At 44.3% G+C, this 19,471-nt stretch overlaps 2 protein-coding genes across 3 annotated transcripts; one reads left to right on the forward strand and one right to left on the reverse strand.

The window, feature by feature from the left end:
* Positions 1–385: 385 nt before the first annotated feature.
* LOC116161207 (gamma-aminobutyric acid type B receptor subunit 2) lies at positions 386–17,952 on the reverse strand. Its single transcript, XM_031474476.1, has 13 exons — positions 17,828–17,952; positions 7,757–8,207; positions 7,568–7,705; positions 6,321–6,848; positions 6,046–6,271; positions 4,495–4,651; positions 4,188–4,444; positions 3,884–4,137; positions 3,722–3,832; positions 3,267–3,674; positions 3,021–3,217; positions 1,016–1,404; positions 386–905 (listed from the first exon to the last, which is right to left on the reverse strand). Exons 2-13 carry the CDS (start codon positions 8,009–8,011, stop codon positions 544–546), a joined length of 3,282 nt encoding a protein of 1,093 aa, XP_031330336.1. The 5' UTR covers positions 8,012–8,207; positions 17,828–17,952; the 3' UTR covers positions 386–543.
* Positions 13,120–19,415, forward strand: LOC116161212 (putative fatty acyl-CoA reductase CG5065). 2 transcript variants are annotated; one of them, XM_031474483.1, is made up of 6 exons: positions 13,120–13,272; positions 13,490–14,362; positions 17,058–17,790; positions 17,840–18,044; positions 18,730–18,930; positions 18,978–19,415. In XM_031474483.1, the coding sequence occupies exons 2-6, from the start codon at positions 14,147–14,149 to the stop codon at positions 19,183–19,185; spliced, it is 1,563 nt and encodes a 520-aa protein (XP_031330343.1). In that variant the 5' UTR covers positions 13,120–13,272; positions 13,490–14,146; the 3' UTR covers positions 19,186–19,415. The 2 variants fall into 2 exon arrangements, with proteins under 2 accessions (XP_031330343.1, XP_031330342.1); XM_031474482.1 differs by lacking the exon at positions 13,120–13,272 and having other exon boundaries at positions 13,481–14,362.
* The last annotated feature ends 56 nt before the right edge of the window (positions 19,416–19,471 follow it).

Consider the following 19,471-nt stretch of genomic DNA (forward strand, 5'->3'; position numbering starts at 1 on the left):
GTTTATTTCAAGGACGTTAAAAATAAAAACTTGTTCAAGGGAATTGATGCGGACCAGGACAGTTTATTTTATAAACTTTGGAGCTCCTTGTGTGACTGTGATCCTAACACAGTAACAAAAAATGTATAACCAGGAGAACAGAAGTTTGAGTCGGATATCACAAATTAAAAATATTTGGAAATGTTTTTGATACCTTTACAAAGGTCTTCCGTACTGTTGGAAATGTCTTGGAAAGTTTTTGGAAAACCAGTTAGTTCATGCTGAACTGCTCAAAGAAAAATTCCAATCGCCTACCTCAGAAAAAATGGATATGGATATGCATCTTTGACGAATGGGAGTAAGGGTTAAGTAAGAATGAGTTGGTTTCGGATAATAAAAGATCAAATTACGATTATCATGTACCTTATACCTAATGACATTTACATCCTATTAAGACATTGACTAGATTAAACACAACCATGAAAAGAGAGACTTTTTGTGCATTGATTGATACACATATATCTTTTGTTTTGTTTAGGCGATCGAAGGATGAACAGCGGAAACTTATAAGTACTCGACGATGTCGCACTTTATAGAAATATTCGGACACGAGCGTCCAAACGAGTAATTAATATTGTGTTGGCTCTTATTCTTCTCGGTGAGTAGCTTCTGGAAAATTGGCAGTATCTCTTTGTCCAAGAGTTCGGACTCGGACGTCGCGTTGTGCATCGGCTTCTCGCGGATCGTCGCCGACGACGTGAAGCTCGGCTTGAGGGTCGCGACGTTCGGCGTCGACTGGTAGTAGCCGATCTTCGCGTGCTGATTGCAGATGCCCGTCGCGTGCTCCTTCTTCGTCGGGCTCTTCTCCTTCTTGGGATTCGTGTGGCGATTTTTCTCGGACACCGAGCGGTGCATGAATCCGTCGTCTGAAATATTTATACTTAGTTAAAATAAAAAAGAACTCCCCCCCCCTGAAATGTTTAGGGATAAAGAAAACTAACATCCCCCCCCCCATTTTGCGGGCGCCGACGCATACCGTCTTCCTGTTGCACGGTGACCACGCGCGAATTCTTCTGATGCACCTTGTTGCAACGATGCTGGCTGCCGGTGTCCCACAGCTCGCTCTTCGCGACGACATGCTGGCCGCCCTCGGTTTTCTTCTTCGGAGTTCGATTTATCGGTATGCTCAGCCGACGGTTGCACGACGCGTCCGAGTGCTCCTCGGTGCGCATGCTCCCGCGCCTCTTGTCGACGTAATCCGACTTGCCGCCGTCGGACATCGCCTTGTGAACCTTCTCGCTGCCGAGACGCTCCTCGACGACGTCCGCGTCCTGCTTGCCGACGTTCCCGTTCTGCATCACCAAGTTCTCCTCGGAATCTTTCACCGCCGCTATCTTGGGCGATTCGGACATGACCTTCTTCTTCCTGCAATGGAAAAGGAGTTATTGAGTCCTCCTTTACTGGTAGTGGAGGGGGGGGGGGGATTCCCCCACATCCCCGGAGCTACGTTCTTTCCCATTGTTCTTTGGAGAAGAGGATTCAACAAAGTTCCCTAAAACTACTGTGCGAGAGCCCTGAGGATTAAACTTTTGTGGGAGACAATGTTACGGGGGAAATCTAGATTACCCCCCCCCCCAGTACACTACAACAGTTCCCATTTTTCCATTGCCATTTCCTTTTCGGTCTGATAGCCTTTCCTAAAACTACAGTAAAAGCCCTGAGGGTTAAACTTTTGTGGGAGAAAGTCGTACCGGGAGGTCTGGGGGTATGGAATACTCCCCCCCCCCTCCCCCGCAGGTACTATGTTCTCTGACATACTTCTTTGGAGAACAGGATCTGATAATCTCCTCAAAAACTAATGTGAGAGCCCCGAGGGCCAAACTTCATGTGGGAGACAGTGCTACCAGGGGGTAGAGGATCATATGACAAGAAGTGTCAAGTCCTCCTTTGCTCAAAGTATTGCTGGGGGGTATAATACCACCCGCCAGACCCCCGGTGTTACGTTCCCTACAATAATTCTTTGGAGAACAAGATCTAGTAATCTTCCCAAACAATACAGTGAGAACCCTGAGGGGGGTTAAACTTCTTGTGGGAGACAGTGCTACCGGGGGGTCTGGGGGGTATGGAATACCCCCCAGCATATGATAGTTCAATTGTCATTTACTGAAAACCCCCATGAGAGTACAGAGGATCATATGACAAGAAGTGTCAAGTTCTCCTTTGCTCAAAAGTATTGCTGGGGGTATAATACCACCCCCCAGACCCCCCGGTGCTACGTTCCCTACAATACTTCTTTGAAGAACAAAATCTGGTAATCTTCCCAAAAAATACAGTGAGAACCCTGAGGGGGGCTAAATGTCTTGTAGAAGACAGTGCTACCGGGGGGTCTGGGGGGTTCCATTATCATTACTGAAAACCCCCATGAGAGTACAGAGGATCATATGACAAGAAGTGTCAAGTGCTCCTTTGTTCAAAGTATTGCTGGGGGGTATAATACCCCCCCCCCAGACCCCCTGGTGCTACGTTCCCTACAATACTTCTTTGGAAAACAAGATCTAGTAATCTTCCCAAACAATACAGTGAGAACCCTGAGGGGGGCTAAACCTCATGTGGGAGACAGTGCTACGGGGGGGTCTGGGGGGTATGGAATACCCCCCAGCATACGATAGTTCCATTGTTATTTACTGAAAACCCCCATGAGAGTACAGAGGATCATATGACAAGAAGTGTCAAGTCCTCCTTTGCTCAAAGTAATGCTGGGGGGTATTCCATAACCCCCCAGACCCCCAGGTTCTATGTTCTCTACAATACTTCTTTGGAGAACAGGATCTGATAATCTTCCCCAAAATACAGTGAGAACCCTGAGGGTCAAACTTTTGAGGGCGAAAGTGTTACGGGGCGTCGGGGGGAGGAGGAATACCCATAGTAGTAGGCGATAGTTCCATTGTCCACAAGAGTACAAAGGGTTATATGGGTGGTATGGGAGGTATTCGAATACCCCCCCCCCCCCCAACCTACAAAAATTATTTCAACCCACTTACTTTTGACTATCGGAATGATGGAAGGATGCGAAATCTTGCGAACTTAAGCTACATATTGACGTAATATCACTGGTTTCGGTCGCGCTCGGCGCCTCCTTACGAAGCAGAGGCACGGAAAGTCGATTCACGTCGTTGATCGAATCCGTCCGCGCGTCCAGTATATCTTTCGCCTCGGCGCCCAAACGCTTTATCAGCATCTGCAATTGTTTCATTCGTCACGCGCGGTCGACGAGTTTATCGTCTCACCTGAAGTTCGGTCTCCTTCTCGAGCAGCGTCTTGCGAAAACGCGAGTTGTTCGCCTTGACCTCCTTCAGCTTGTGCTCGAGCTCGGTGGCGCTCGAATCGCGGCGCGTCTTCGACATCGGCCGCAAGGTGGCGCGTATCCGCTTGTCGATGGAACCTCCCGGATTGCGCTTCAGCTCGACCAGCTTCGGCACGAAGACCAGCCACAGGGTTGCCGTCGTGCAGAAAAGCACGAAAACGCCGATGATCAGAAACATCGCGTCCTGATGGTCGACGAGAACGAGCGCGACCGCCGCGCCGCAGATGCACATGATCGCAACGTTGTAGACGGAGAGGCCGACGTGTCGACTGTCGTTCAAGGCCGGTATCGAAACGTTCCGCGTTTCCCAGGCCAAGAAAGCGCCGAAGATCTGCGAAAATTTCATGAGTTTTCCGATTGCGATTACGACTGATTTACCATGAGCAGCCCCTTGTACGCGTAGATGGAGCCGACGAAAAGAGTCATACGTTCCGATGCGCAGTATTCGTTTTCGGGGATTATAAGAATATCATCGCTTGACGGATGAGGCTAAAGACATAGTTTCATTAACACACACTAGATGGCGCTCTACCTACTTACATAGGGCTCCATTCTCTTCGTTTCCCTATAAAATGGATCGGCCACCTGCCACGTCGTCATAATCGCCAAATCGATAAACAAAAGAACGCCGACGACAATGAAGAGCTGATAGTCCTTTATGACCTTCTTGTTGAGTTTGACGTCGGTAAAGATCGAGTGCACTCGCCAGGTTTTGCTGAACATCGATCCGAAGGCGAGCGAAAATCCGGCCATCAACGTCCACGCTCGAGCCGTACAGATGTAAGGAAACGCATCTGAAAAGAGCCGCTCAAAATTCAGTGCTCGACAAGCGGCCCGCGCTAACCAACGCTCGAAAGTCCCGAGTCCAGGCCGAGAAAAACGATGCTGGTGTAGGTGAGCATGCAACCGATGATGATCAGATTGTTCAGCTGCGGACTCGACATCTTGATGTACCGCTGATTGCGATACTTGATGTTGAAGGCGAGAAAAACGGACGCCATGATTATGCCACAGATGGCGAGCGATGCGAAAATCGCGTAAACAGTCTTGTTGACGCGCGTGTGCTCGATAATCTCCAAGGTGCGATCCTTCGGTGGCTGTCTGCAATTGACATGTTTGGCAACGTTGCAAATAGTAGATTAGCACCTCACCGTCCGATCCATTTCAGCGGGCTACCGAGCGTCAAGTCGAGATGCTGGGTCGCCGCACTGTACTCGCCTACCTTAACTTCGATACCCTCCTGAAACTGCTTGAGTAGAATGCTCGCCTTGCGCTCGTTGTCGTAGAAACGTACGGGACCAGTCACGCCTAGTAGAAATAGTTATTGACATTTATTAAAACACCATGTACATAGGAAAACTGCACCCAATAACTTTAATAAAAAAATGACAGAGACAAGGGCTGCCATATCGACATGATTTGTTACACTAACTTGTTGAACACCCTGTATATATGACGGCTATTTTGTTAAAAATCCTATAAGAGCCTTTTTGATTTTTTGAACACCCTTGAAAAATGCGACCAAGCTGTCATTGGGGGACCCGGAATTTTATTAAAAATCCCGTAAAAGGGCCCTTTTGAATTTTTTGAACACCCTGTGTATACAGTAGCAAGACCAGATTATTTTTTACTTACAAGATAGTAACTAAAGAGACACTTTGGTGAAAATGCGGTCAAGCTGTCATTGAGAGACCCGGAATTTTGTTAAAAATCCCGTAAAAAGGCCCTTTTGAATTTTTTAAACACCCTGTGTATACAGTAGCTAGACCAGATTATTTTTCCCTTACAAGATAGTAACTAAAGAGACACTTTGGTGAAAAATGCGGTCAAGCTGTCATTGAGAGACGGAATTGTGTTAAAAATCGCGTAAAAGGGCCCTTTTGAATTTTTTGAACACCCTGTGTATACAGTAACAAGACCAGATTATTTTTTACTTACAAGATAGTAACTAAAGAGACACTTTGGTGAAAAATACGGCCAAGCTGTCATTGGGGGATCCAGAATTATGTTAAAAATCCCGTAAAAGGGCTCTTTTGAATTTTTTGAACACCCTGTGTATACAGTAGCTAGACCAGATTATTTTTTCCTTCCAAGATAGTAACTAAAGATACACTTTGGTGAAAATGCGGTCAAGCTGTCATTGAGAGACACGGAATTTTGTTAAAAATACCGTAAAAGGGCCCTTTGGAATTTTTTGAACACCCTGTGTATACAGTAGCTAGACCAGATTATTTTTTCCTTACAAGATAGTAACTACAGAGACACTTTAGTGAAAAATGCGGTCAAGCTGTCATTCAGGGACCCGGAATTTCGTTAAAAATCCCGTGAAAGGGCTCTTTTGAATTTTTTGAACACCCTGTGTATACAGTAGCTAGACCAGATTATTTTTTACTTACAAGATAGTAACTAAAGAGACACTTTGGTGAAAAATGCGGTCAAGCTGTCATTGAGAGACACTGAATTTAGTTAAAAATACCGTAAAAGGGCCCTTTTGAATTTTTTGAACACCCCGTGTATACAGTAACAAGACCAGATTATTCCTTACAAGATAGTAACTAAAGAGACAGTTTAGTGAAAAATGCGGCTAAGCTGTCATTGAGGATTCTAAAATTTGAGATGGGGATGGGAATTTTTGAATTTTGGAACACCCTGTGTACAGCAGCTAAACCTTCTATTTTTTCCCAAGCAAAATCGTTACTCACCCTCGAAGCTTGTGTTCTGCAACGCGTCCAAAAAAAGCTTCTCCCACAGCGGATCCCTATACCTGAAATCGGAAACCGTCTGGTTTCGTCTGAAGTAGCGAATCTTGTGGGCGACATGCTGAATCGCCAACGCGACGGCCCAAATTCCGTCGTAGGTGTACCCGTGAAATCGCGAGTACTCCTTTCCGCGCCTCGAGTCGTACTCGGCACTGTACTCGTCGGCGGTCTACGGGGGAGAAATAAAAACGGTGCGTAACCGAAGGTTCCAAACTTACGACTCCCGAAACTGTAATCTCCCCCGTGGTCGATAACGGCAGTAGGTCCGTCAAGATCGTCTGCTCCATCGCGATTTCGATCTCGTCCTCTGTGCAGTTCGAGTCGCGATCCGGTTTCCGCCACCAGTACTCGTTGTACGTCCCCATTATAATCCACTGGTACTTGCGGCCGTACATCTCCAGCTTGTACGCCTCGCAGAAGATCTTCCTCGCCCAGTACTCGTTGAAGTTGCCCAGAATCACACGCGTGTCCTTCTCCTTGAGCTTGACGAGCGCCATCGTCACCTCGTTGGTGAAGCTCTGCGTCTCGACCACCTCGTAGTTTAACGTGTCCAAATCGGCGACGAGCCTGTTGTGCGCCAGCGAGTATCTCGGCTCGTTTTGGTAAATTGTGCCGACGCGCGTCCAGTTGAACTCCCTCAGAAGGGAGAGGCGCGGTTTGTTGAATGCGTTCTCCGACGGTACGATGCGGAAAAAGTTCGGGAAGCTGTCCTTTGTGAACATGGGATGGGTGTCCGCGTAGGAGAGCTGCAATATGTGACCTTCGCATAGAAATAGGAAAGGTCTGGAGCCTACAAAGCTTACATCCTCCCCCCTTACCTTTTCTCAAAAACTACCATAACAGTTCTATCTGCATAAAGTCATGAAATCTTCCTTTGATAGGGGAATACCCCCCCCCCCCCAGTGCTAAATTCTCCCCCAAAAACGTTCAGCCAAATAACTCTTGTGTCTGGGAGTATCCCAGAGAAAAGGAAAATGGATGACACTCTCTACAAAATCATACACGGACTCATTTTCCTAAACTTTGGAGGGAGAGCATATAACCGGGGGGTATGGAATACCCCCCAGCACGCAGAGGAAAGGAATTATCTTTTCCTGAAAGCTACATTACAGCTTCTTTCTACGTAGGGACATGAAATCTCAATTGCTGGGGGGTATTTGGGGGGTATTCCATACCCCCCAGAGGTACGTTCTCCCCCAGCACGCAGAAGAAGTGAATTATCTTATCCCGAAAACTACCATGACAGTTTCTTTCTGCGTAAGGACATGAAATCTAATTTGCTGGGGGATATTCCATACCTCCCAGACCTCCCGGTGGTACGTTCTCACCCAAACACAGGAAAAGAAAATGGATGACACTCATTCGCACACTCGTTTATGTAAAAATTTGGAAGAAGAACGTACCACCGGGGGATGGTTTCCCAAGATCCGACAATATAAAAGTGGTACTCGTTAAAGACCCCTACCTGTGTTAAATGCCAATGCTTGGAAGCTTTCGCAATCGGATCCGTTACGTGCGTGCAAGCGGCACCAAACAGCATGAGCTTGTGCGGGCCACTGTGCATCATATCGAAGAATGCCTTTACACCCACGGCCGCGTTACACTACAAACTCAGTTAGCATCGGTGCATCGAAGTAACGCCGATCGTGCTTACCATAGTATCGTTCCACCACATGTGAAGACGGTAGTTTCTGAGCACGGTCGAGTGCTCGTTTACGTGGTCCAACGCGAGCTTGACGCTCGGCATCACGCCGCGGCCAGTATTCGCGTTTTCCACACCTTTCCCGAAAGGAAAAAATCCGGCGATGTAGACATCGTGCCTTCTGCTGTCGACGTTCGGCTTCTGCGGCTGGCAGGTGGTCAGGAAGGACGAGAGTACTATTATTTCCGCGATGACCAGGCAGTACATTCTTCAGTTATTCACCCAAAGATCGCATCCGAATTACTTCGCTTTTCGTTGGGGCATTTTTTAAAATCGCGAGCGCAAGACGAGATCGGCTCATTGCCCAGCTACCCCTATATTGATTTTTCGTTAAGTGGCGGCGATCAACGAAATTTTTCGGACGGAACGACAAGGGACTGGTCCGCTCCTGACGAAAGAGGACCTAGAACGTTCGATATTGCAAATTTTTGAATTATTTAATTAATTTACGGCCGTCACGAGATTCCTTAAACGTTTAAATATTTAAAAATGTGTATAAAAAATGATTTGTATAAATAAAAACACTCATGGTTGTACAGGAAGGTTCAATAGTAATGAACTCTATCTTTCTCACTCACACCATTGAATATATCACCATTAAAAGTCGACTGTAAAGAAGTTTCTGGACTGCTATCACAACTCAACGCGTAAGCTCTTGGATCAAAATTACTGCGCAGTGGATATTTCAAACATTCCCATTGGTTACCACAAAATGGGGCAGATAGTTGTAATGTACTTAACCCCCAGGTTCTACGCTAACCTTCACACTACAAGAACTCGGAAATAAAGTCAACCCGGCTCGGAAATTTAAGTCGAAATAAATAACATTGCAAAAATAAACTTTGAAAATGGTAGTTCACCGAATAAAAATAGAAATAGGCTGGTGAAAAAAAGAACTTACCAATAAAAAAAAACAGCCGTCAAATTAATATCAAATTGTGTTGTAAAATTCATTGTTAGTAATGATGTGAATGCGTAACATAGAATCATAACGTCACAAAAAGTAGCAGGTAAACTTCAAGAGGTTATCATACAGGTTAAAAACAAGTTTTGGGAATTATGGGTCAGGTAAACAGGTACCAAGATTCTAAGAAAGGGTGAAATACACAGGATGTGACTCATATTTGGTGCAATAAAGTCCTTTTGTTAAAAGCAAGATGGAAAATTACATGGTCTTGTAGGCAAATTTAACTAAAAACAAAATATGTGGCAATTATTGAATCGCCACCCATTTATCGCACATAGATTCTAGGGGGGGGGGGGGAAGCCCCCCCCACCCGGTTTCGGGGTTTCGAGCCTACAGTTGAATGTCGAAGACAATCACGGAATTAGGTGTCGTAGCTCAATTTTGACTACAGTTTTTTATCACCCCCGTGACTGCTTCATTCACGGAGAAAATTGAATGTAACTTCAGGGACAAGCCTAAGTAATCACCATCAATAAACATTAATTAAGCAAGCATTACACCAAAAACGTAAACAATTATAAACAAAAGGATAACGGTATTAAACATTTCATTCTGCATTGCGATTAAACCAAGGAAATTTCAAAAACAAATTCAAACACACAAAAAATATAAAATGCGGCATACAAAACACAAATACGATATAAAGAAATGCAACAATTACTACCTGCACTAAATAACACAAAATAACAACAAACATATATGGAGCGACGCGTTCACGACCGCCATTCAAAACAAGATGCCAAACGTAATCAACGTTCGCACTTTCTAGATGGCGCAGGCAGCTTTTCCCTTAGACCATATAGTACTATATGGTCTAAGGCTTTTCCCCACCTAAAAATTGCGTGGTTGTCAACTCTCAAAAATGTGTGCATCGTCGTAAGTTGTATATACAGGGTGGAACCTCTCAAGTGAATATTTCAATCATTCCCATTGGTAAACGGTTACCACAAAATGTACAGTAATTTACGTGCCCCCCCCCCCCCTCTCGCGGAAATCATTGATTACGTTTTTCAATTACCATAACAGTTGTTTTCGGATGGGGCAATGAAACCTCCCTTTGAAGATGTTAATTTAATCCCAAAACACAAGCATGTCGCCTAAACTACTCTGATCTACCCTAACCTTCAATCACCTCCTCGCACATTATATTCCCCCACGAGTAAAAAATAAAAGGAGAGAACCTTGCATTAAAAGGGGACTTGACGGAAATGGACAAAAAGGAAGTGATAAAAGTGCGAGAAGAGTGGGGAGAAAGGCGTCATTATTGGCAGTGATGTAATAAAACAAAACTGACATCGTCTCTTCTGTTTTATGATAAGTCAAGTCGACATAACTGACCAGCGCAAAGGAAGTGATATTTTGACGACTTCCGTCGCGTGTTATGCTATTTCCCACCACCGTTATATTCTCTCCTCTTATTTTTTACTCGTAGTTCTCCTGATATAAGAATTTTTACCTAACCTAACTAGCACTCTAACCTAACCTCACTAATACTTTATCCTAACTTTCAATCTTCTCGCACATTATGTACTCCTGATACAAGATTTCTGACCTAACCTAACTAGCATTCTAACCTAACCTCACTAATACTTTATCCTAACCTTCAATCTCCTCCCACATTCTATTCTCCTGATACAAGATTTCTGACCTAACCTAACTAGCACCCTAACCTAACCTCACTAATACTTTATCCGAACCTTCAATCTCCTCGCACATTATATTCTCCTGATACAAGATTTCTGATCTAACCTAACTAGCACTCTAACCTAACCTCACTAATATGTTAACCTAACATTCAACCTGCTCGCACATTATGTTCTCCTGATCCAAGATTTCTGACCTAACCTAACTAGCACCCTAACCTAACCTCACTAATACTTTATCCGAACCTTCAATCTCCTCGCACATTATATTCTCCTGATACAAGATTTCTGATCTAACCTAACTAGCACTCTAACCTAACCTCACTAATATGTTAACCTAACATTCAACCTGCTCGCACATTATGTTCTCCTGATCCAAGATTTCTGACCTAACCTAACTAGCACCCTAACCTAACCTCACTAATACTTTATCCGAACCTTCAATCTCCTAGCACATTATATTCTCCTGATACAAGATTTCTGATCTAACCTAACTAGCCCCCTAACCTAACCTCACTAATACGTTAACCTAACCTTCAACCTCCTCGCACATTATGTACTCCTGATACAAGGTTTCTGACCTAACCTAACTAGCATTCTAACCTAACCTCACTAATACTTTATCCTAACCTTCAATCTCCTCCCACATTCTATTCTCCTGATACAAGATTTCTGACCTAACCTAACTAGCACCCTAACCTAACCTCACTAATACTTTATTCTAACCTTCAATCTCCTCGCACATTATATTCTCCTGATACAAGATTTCTGACCTAACCTAACCTCACTAATACTTTATCCGAACCTTCAATCTCCTCGCACATTATATTCTCCTGATACAAGATTTCTGACCTAACCTAACTAGCACCCTAACCTAACCTCACTAATATGTTAACCTAACATTCAACCTCCTCGCACATTATGTTCTCCTGATCCAAGATTTCTGACCTAACCTAACTAGCACTCTAACCTAACCTCACTAATATGTTAACCTAACCTTCAACCTCCTCGCACATTATGTTCTCCTGATACAAGATTTCTGATCTAACCTAACTAGCACCCTAACCGAACCTCACTAATACGTTAACCTAACATTCAACCTCCTGTCCTCCTCGCACATTATGTTCTCCTGATCTTAGGTCAGAAGACCTAACCTAACTAGCACTCTAACCTAACCTCACTAATATGTTAACCTAACATTCAACCTCCTCGCACATTATGTTCTCCCCGATACAAAATTTCTAAACTAACCTAACCAGCACCCTAACCTAACCTCACTCGCTTTAACATAACCTTCAATCACCTCCTTGCACATTATATTCTCCTGATACAAGATTTCTCACCTAACCTCACTAATACTTCCACGATATTAAACAGGTGCAAGCTAGAGAATGCCCAGTAGAAGAGGACAGTGTGTGGGACGCTCTTCCTTTATGCACATTCTAAAACTTGTCTGGCTACGTTCTTTTCTCTTAAGCACCTTCAAAAGCTTTTGTGGCCAAGCCTTTTTATCTTAAGCGCCTTCTAAAGCATTTTTGGACACCCCCTTTCTCGTAGGCGCCTTTTAAGGTATTTATCACGCCCTCGTGTAGTATGGGCCTTCTAAAGCTTTTTTTGTCATGCCCTCTTCTCTTAGGCGCCTTCTAAAGCATTTCTGGCCAAGACCTCTGTCTCCTAGACGCCTTTCTGACATAGGCGCCTTCTAGAGCTTTCTGGCCACGCCCTCATCTTGTAAGTGACTTCTACACACTACAGCTCTTTCGGCCAGGCCCTTTTTTGTTAGGCGCCTTCTAAAGCTTTTATCATATTCCATACCCCCCCCCCCTTCGTATTACGTTTCTTCCCCAACACGTGCAGCCCTTAGAACTTTCGCGTGTGGAATGTCTCCCAGAAAAAGAAAATTCGATGGCACCATAAGCATGACGATTGTCGTAAATATTTTGAGGGAGATCGTATCACCGGGGGGTTTGGGGGGAGATCGGGCCTTCAAACCTGCCTTAACGAAACATCAGAAGGCCGCTTTTTCAGTGGAGTCGGGATAGAGACGGCCAGGGGGAAAACGCACTGGCGACCGCATCTCCTCCAGAGGAAGATGACGAAGGCGTCCGCATCCGCGAAACGAGACCGGCGGCGTGTCGGCGTTTTCCGTTCACTCGAGACGTAAGCGGCGGCGGCCACGTCTCCGTCCAAGCCGAACTCTCCCCTGAAGACAAAAAAGCGACGAAGATGCCCACGGAAAGGCCAAAGGCATCCAAACCGAAGAAGACGAACGCATTCTTATGCCCTTTTCTTGGACTTCCGATGGGCGAATGGAGCTTGTTCAACCTCGTCGATTCTGATGGCCGGTTGCAGAAGGCAACTCCAGAACTTCGGCGACCCACTTTACCGTGTAATTTTTCCCGGCCATTTTCAAAACTGTCGCTGATCGACGATGGTGTAGCATGAACGTCTGCTTAGGAAAGTATAATTTTTTTCCCACCCGATTATAGGTGTGCGGTTTGAAAATAATTTATCGATATTATTGTTAAACCTTTCCCATTACCTTGAAAACTGTTGCCGATACGTATGTAAGGTGTGCCACCTGGTATTTAGACTGATACTCATCTATTTACCTAATGAATAATAGCAAATTTTATTAATTTTCTCACATTTCAGTACAAGACAAATGGTAGGTAACCAACGTATAACTTTTTTTGTATTGCAAAGTGCAAATGATTTGGTAAAATTCATTTACTGTGAGAACTAACTTCAACAAGTACGTCAAGTTAACATGAAATATAAGACATTACGGAGCTTAGAGCCATGAAAAGTGCGAGAAAGTTGTGACAGTCCAGCGGACTTTTAAAGCTTCTAGAAAGGTAAGTTAGATATGGGTCATAGCGAAACTGCGCTTTACTCCATCCTGGCTGGTGAACTAATTCAACCCTTATTATAGAATGTGTACGATAAGTTGCCTACCAGCCCGCGTCTAGGCCCTCTCTGACAAATTTTTTCTATTGCCTAAACGAGTTACAGGCAGCTGTTCCCATTGGACCTTTACGCGCCGCATCTAGACTGATGCTATTCCTATTTCAGATCCCTACGTCAGAACCGCCGGTAGTCGCATGACCGTTTCGATCCCGATGTCGTCGGTCTCGCTTGGTTCGGCGAATCTCTCCCCCAAACGATTCGCCCCGCTTTATTATTGATTTCTTAATAAAATTAATAAAAATACCGTAAAGAATGTGGTGCGTGAGTGCGGATAACGGCGGACGTTAATCGAACTCTCTTCCGCTTTACTCCTTATCAATTAATTTTTTTTTTAATCATGGATTAGTAGGTGCGCTACCGATTCGAAACCGTTCCAACCCCCCTTTTGCGACATTGGAAAAAGAGGTGAGGCCCAAACGAAACGCGAAACCGGAGCTCCAATGTCATTACCATTAAAAAAGCATTAGCGATCTTTCGCCTGATCTTCAACTTTCTACTCGTGCACAAATTGTCCTTCCTGTGGCGTTAGAAGTCAACGACCGTTTTTTAACACTTGACCGACTTAGGTCGACGCATCATCGCCCTACTAACCACTTACGGAGCTCCGTTTACCGCCGTCAGTTGTTTTCTAACGTCCACTTAACTCGGCAATTAATAATAATCGCGCCCGGCGACGATGAAGAGAACACGTCCAGATCTTCCAGTCCGACTCGACTTCCCTTAAAGGGGCCCGCACAAAAATCCTCTTCCGAAATTTCCTAAATGGCCGCCGCGATGGAGGGCCTATCGAAGATGTCGGTCGCCGACTTTTACGTCGGCAAGACCGTTTTCATAACCGGCGGCACCGGCTTCATGGGGAAGGTGCTGCTCGAGAAGCTGCTGCGATCGTGCCCGGGCGTCTCCAGCATATACCTACTGATACGGCCGAGCAAGGGACAGAACGCTCAAGAACGGCTGCAGCAGTTACTGTGTTCACCCGTAAGTAGTAATTTTAATCGAAAAAAAACCCACCCCTCTCCGTGATTTGCTTCAAATATAATTTGCCGAATAAATAAGCCAATTCCCTAAACTACTCTACCATGACCTACTACTAATCGGGTACTCCGTATAACACCTCGCTGTGATATTTTGTCCGGTTAAAGCTATTCAGTATTCGGCTGTACGATTTAAATAGATATCCCGAACTTGTCAATGTAGAAAAGTGGGATAAGTGAAATCCCACTTTTCTACATTGACAAGTTCGGGATATCTATTTAAATCGTACAGCCGAATACTGAATAGCTTTAACCGGACAAAAAATCACAGCGAGGTGTTATACGGAGTACCCGATTAGTAGTAGGTCATGGTAGAGTAGTTTAGGGAATTGGCTCTTTCATAAATAAATAGAACTATCCAGACAGACAGACAGACATTGCCTTTTATGTACAGGGTGTATCCTTTGGATAGGTGAAACTCTCACTACGTAATCCCACATTATTTTCTGAGTCAAAAAGTCCCATATAATATAAAAATTCATAGAACATATCACCAGGGGTTCCATACCCCCCTCCCCCAGTAAAAAAAACTTGACAACATCACGAGGACCACCCAACCAAGAACTACTCGACGACCCCTTTCAGTCTGACCCTGACCAACGTCATGGGTGGGGGTTTTCTGGAAATGACAATGGAACCACGATATAATCATTTACTGGGGGGTATTCCATACCCCCCGGTTAAGCTTTCCCCCACAATACATTTAGCTCCCCAGAATTCTATTATAATTTTTGGGAAAATGATCAGATCCCCTTTTGAAAAATAGTATTCCATAGAACATATGACCGGGGGGTCTGGGGGGGTAAGGAAAACTTAAGAACGTGACAAGGATTTAAAATCACCCAACCAAGAAATACTCGACGACCCCTTTCCCTCTAGTTCCCACCCACGTCATGGGTGGGGGTTTTCTAGAAATGACAATGGAACCACGATATAATCATTTACTGGGGGGTATTCAGACCCCCCGGTTACGCTTTTCCCCACAATACGTTTAGCCCCCCCAGAATTCCATTATAATTTTTGGGAAAATGATCAGATCCCCTTTTGAAAAATAGTATTCCATAGAACATATGACCGGGGGGGTCTGGGGGGGGGGTAAGGAAAACGTAAGAACGTGGCAAGGATTTAAAACCACCCAACCAAGAAATACTCGACGACCCCTTTCCCTCTAGTTCCCACCCACGTCATGGGTGGGGGTTTTCTGGAAATGACAATGGAACCACGATATAATTATTTACTGGGGGGTATTCTATACCCCCAAGACCCCCCGGTTACGCTTTTCCCCACAATACGTTTAGCCCCCCAGAATTCCATTATAATTTTTGGGAAAATGATCAGATCCCCTTTTAAAAATAGTATTCCATAGAACATATGACCGGGAGCGTCTGGGGAGTATGGAATGCCCCCCAGCAAAGGAAAACTTAAGAACCATGGGAGGATGATAAAATGATTATATCGTGGTTCCATTGTCATTTATAAAAAACCCCCACCCATGACGTGGGTGAGGATTAGAGGGAAAGGGGTCATCGAGTATTACCCCCCAGACCCCTCGGTCATATGTGTCAATGATAGAAATTTACATTTCAATTATTTTTATTATAGGAACAATGTGAACTATTAAATTGTTTACATTGAAGTAAACAACGTGACGGTATCATATCACCTTATGCGCATACCTGAATCTACATATATTTGATAGAAGGGAAATTCAAATTACAATTGAGGGTTCTGACAATATGTTCTATGGAATACTATTTTTCGAAAGAGGAGCTGGTCACCTTTCCAAAAATTATAATGGCATTCTGGGGAGCTAAACGTATTGTGGGGAAAAGCGTAACCGGGGAGCTTGGGGGTATGGAATATCCCTCAGCAAAGGAGAACTTAAGAACCATGGAAGGATTTAAAACCTCCCAACTGAGAAGTACTCGACGACCTCTTTCCCTCTAGTTGTCACCCAAGTTTTTTGGAAATGACAATGGAATGTTGTTGTATTTTTGTTTTGTTTTATTCCTACGTTTTAATTTTTTTTTATTCAAGGCTCAAATAAACTTTATTATTATTATTATAACCACTGTATATAATGTGCTGAGAGGGTATTCCATAACCCTCGTCAGAACCCCCGGTGCTATGATCTTCCCCAGAAACGTATAGCATTAACACTCATACAATAATTTCCGAGAAAACATAATGGCAACATGGCATGATTTCACAGATTTTTGTGGTTTAAGAGTCAATACCATTCATGTTTAAAGTAGTAAGAAAGAGAAAAAAAATAAGCTTTCTAATGACGTATCACATGATCTATGTTGCCATTTAAAAAAATTCAAGATGGCGGACACCATGTGTCAAACAAATTTTTTTAACCTCAAAATATGATTTGACAAACTGGTTAAATTACCCCGAGGGTTACATGTGACCAAATTTTTTATGAATCGGACATAAGCTCGGTTTTTTCCGGCTGCGCCGCCTCACCTCGCTCGACATTACCATCAATGCTGCATTCTCTCCCAAAACATGCGGTTCCTAGCACTGCCGTGATAGTTTTTTTGGGGAGAAGTAGCATTGGAGGCTTTAGACATTAGACACACAATTTAAATTGGTTACTCTGACCTTTGCTAATTTCCCGACGTCCCTTTTAGCTCTTCGATATACTACGCAAGGAGTGCCCGACCGACCTGCAAAAGGTGTCCGCGATCGAGGGCGACATCACCCAGCCGGAGCTCGCGATCGCGCCGTCCGATCGCGCGATGCTCTGCCAGTCGGTGAACGTGGTCTTTCACAGCGCGGCGACGGTGAAGTTCGACGAAAAACTGAAACTGTCGGTCGCGATCAACATGCTCGGCACGCAAAGGCTCGTGGAGATGTGCAGGCGGATGACGAAGCTCGAGGCGCTGATACACGTCTCGACGGCGTACTGCAATTGCGATCGGAGCAAGGTCGAGGAGAAGATCTACGCGTCGGCGCTGGAGCCCGGTCAGGTGATAACCGTCGTCGATTCGCTCGACGAGAATTTGGTCGATACGTTAACGCCGAAGTTGGTCGGGAATCGTCCGAACACCTACACGTTCACGAAGGCGCTCGCCGAGTACTGGCTGAAGGAGAACAAGGGCGATCTGCCGCTGGTCATCGTACGGCCGAGCATCGTGATTAGTACCATAAACGGCCCGCTTAAGGGATGGGTCGACAATTGGAACGGCCCGACCGGGATCATTGCGGCGGCCGGTAAGGGCCTGTTTCGTACAATGCTCTGCGACGCGAACAAGAAGGCCGATTTAATTCCCGTCGACATGGTGATTAATCTCATGATTACGGCGGCGTGGAAAATCGGAACGCAAAAGTCGAAGGAGATCACGGTGTACAACTGCTGCACGGGTAAGCGGGGATCGTACCGAATTCGAATTGTACTCACTTTCGTTTGCAGGTTTACGACGCCCGATCACGTGGAACCGCTTCATCAAGCTCTGCTTCGTGTACATGCGAAAGCATCCGTTCTCGGAGATCAAGTGGTATCCCGACGGGACGGTTACGTCTTCGGTGCTACGAAACAATGTATATAGGATATTTTTACAATGGCTGCCCGCGTATATTATGGACGCAATGAGGTGGTTAATTGGCTCGAAGCCCATGTAAGTAGAACTTACTTTACATCCTCTTTCACTTACAAAGTGAGGTTATGTCATTCACTCAAACTAAAGGTGAAATTGTCAAGTAACGGCTCGTTTACAATTACCAGCAATTTCTTCCGGTTCCATCCGTCAATTAGACGACGTCTATAGTTAATAACAATAATAAATAATAAAATAATAACTAATAATTCCATTCAAATTTTGCAAAATTGCACAAAATACTGATTCTCGAATGGCGCCATCTATGGACCACTGACGTTACGCGAAGCAATTGGTACTACTCCAAGATTCAAATGAACTACCTTGTAAATGTTGTCGTTGTACCTACTGTTCAGGATCGTATCGAGAAAAATACCTTGCAATACAACAAAATTATTGCATAAATACATCATCCAACCTCGCTTCACAAATCCTTTCGATCGCCCAAAAGGATCTTTAAAACCAAACGTTTTTTAAGAACCTCCAAGTGTTTCTTGGATCCTTTTGATTTTCAAATGTCTTCAATAAACCTCCAGTTTCCAAGAGATCCTTTAAACTCTTTATTAGTCTTTAAGAGCAGTTAGGAGCCACTAAGAGCTTGCACTGATCTCTTAAAGAACATTTGAGTCTTTTAACTTCAGGTGCATGACTGAAGCCGAATGGCATCCAACCCCTCAATTCCCTTTAATTTCAATTCGTTTTGCAGTATGGTACGTATACAAGACAAATTGTGCAAGGCGGCGCGATGTTTGGAGTTCTTCACGACGCAAGAGTGGGAGTTCGACGATAGCAACGTAAACGCGCTCAGCCGCGTCCTAAACGAGCACGACAAAAAGGAGTTCTGCTTCGACGTCGCTCAAATCATGTGGGAGGACTATTTAGAAAATTACGTCTTAGGAATACGAAGGTGAGGGTTCGCGAGATGCGATGTAAAGTTCACTTGGCGTTTTTCAGATTTATTTTCAAAGAGGAGGCGGAGTCGCTACCGAGCGCGCGAAAGCAGGTGTCCAAACTGTATTGGATCTATCGAATTACGCAAATTCTATGCGTAATGTCGATATGGCACTTTTTAACTTTGCGCTATGCGCCACTGAGGCGATTATGGAGCAACGCGTTACGTTTATTAGTGCACATAGCGAGAATGCTATCGATTGTCAAGTAATTTACCATTACGTTCCTTATAATTGAAGTGTGACACCTTTATTATCGACACGATTTTATTCAATATATATTTATCAAGAGCATACCGTAAAATTAGATTATATATTTAATAGATATAATTGCCGTGGTACTGTGTGCTTCTTACTTTTGTTATATCTTCCATTTTCTATTTTTAAAGATTTTAATTATTTATTTGCAATTTAACTGAGTATAATAAATAGCTCATTTGACGCAGATCGTTTTATTTTAACAAAATATCTCCAAATGAAAAGCATAAAATTTATTAC

Source organism: Photinus pyralis, unplaced genomic scaffold (assembly GCF_008802855.1).
Source record: "Photinus pyralis isolate 1611_PpyrPB1 unplaced genomic scaffold, Ppyr1.3 Ppyr1.4_LG10, whole genome shotgun sequence".
Classification (NCBI taxonomy): domain Eukaryota; kingdom Metazoa; phylum Arthropoda; class Insecta; order Coleoptera; family Lampyridae; genus Photinus; species Photinus pyralis.

Bases quoted from the DNA above. Each gene is read 5' to 3' on its own strand.
- LOC116161212 (XM_031474483.1), top strand. From the start codon at position 14,147: ATGGCCGCCGCGATGGAGGGCCTATCGAAGATGTCGGTCGCCGACTTT. The intron at 14,363-17,057 runs GTAAGTAGTAAT...CGTCCCTTTTAG, and splicing joins AGCAGTTACTGTGTTCACCC to CTCTTCGATATACTACGCAA. The intron at 18,931-18,977 runs GTGAGGGTTCGC...GGCGTTTTTCAG, and splicing joins TACGTCTTAGGAATACGAAG to ATTTATTTTCAAAGAGGAGG.
- LOC116161207 (XM_031474476.1), bottom strand. From the start codon at position 8,011: ATGTACTGCCTGGTCATCGCGGAAATAATAGTACTCTCGTCCTTCCTG. The intron at 6,849-7,567 runs GTAGGGGTCTTT...CACATATTGCAG, and splicing joins AGCATTGGCATTTAACACAG to CTCTCCTACGCGGACACCCA. The intron at 6,272-6,320 runs GTAAGTTTGGAA...TCTCCCCCGTAG, and splicing joins AGATTACAGTTTCGGGAGTC to ACCGCCGACGAGTACAGTGC.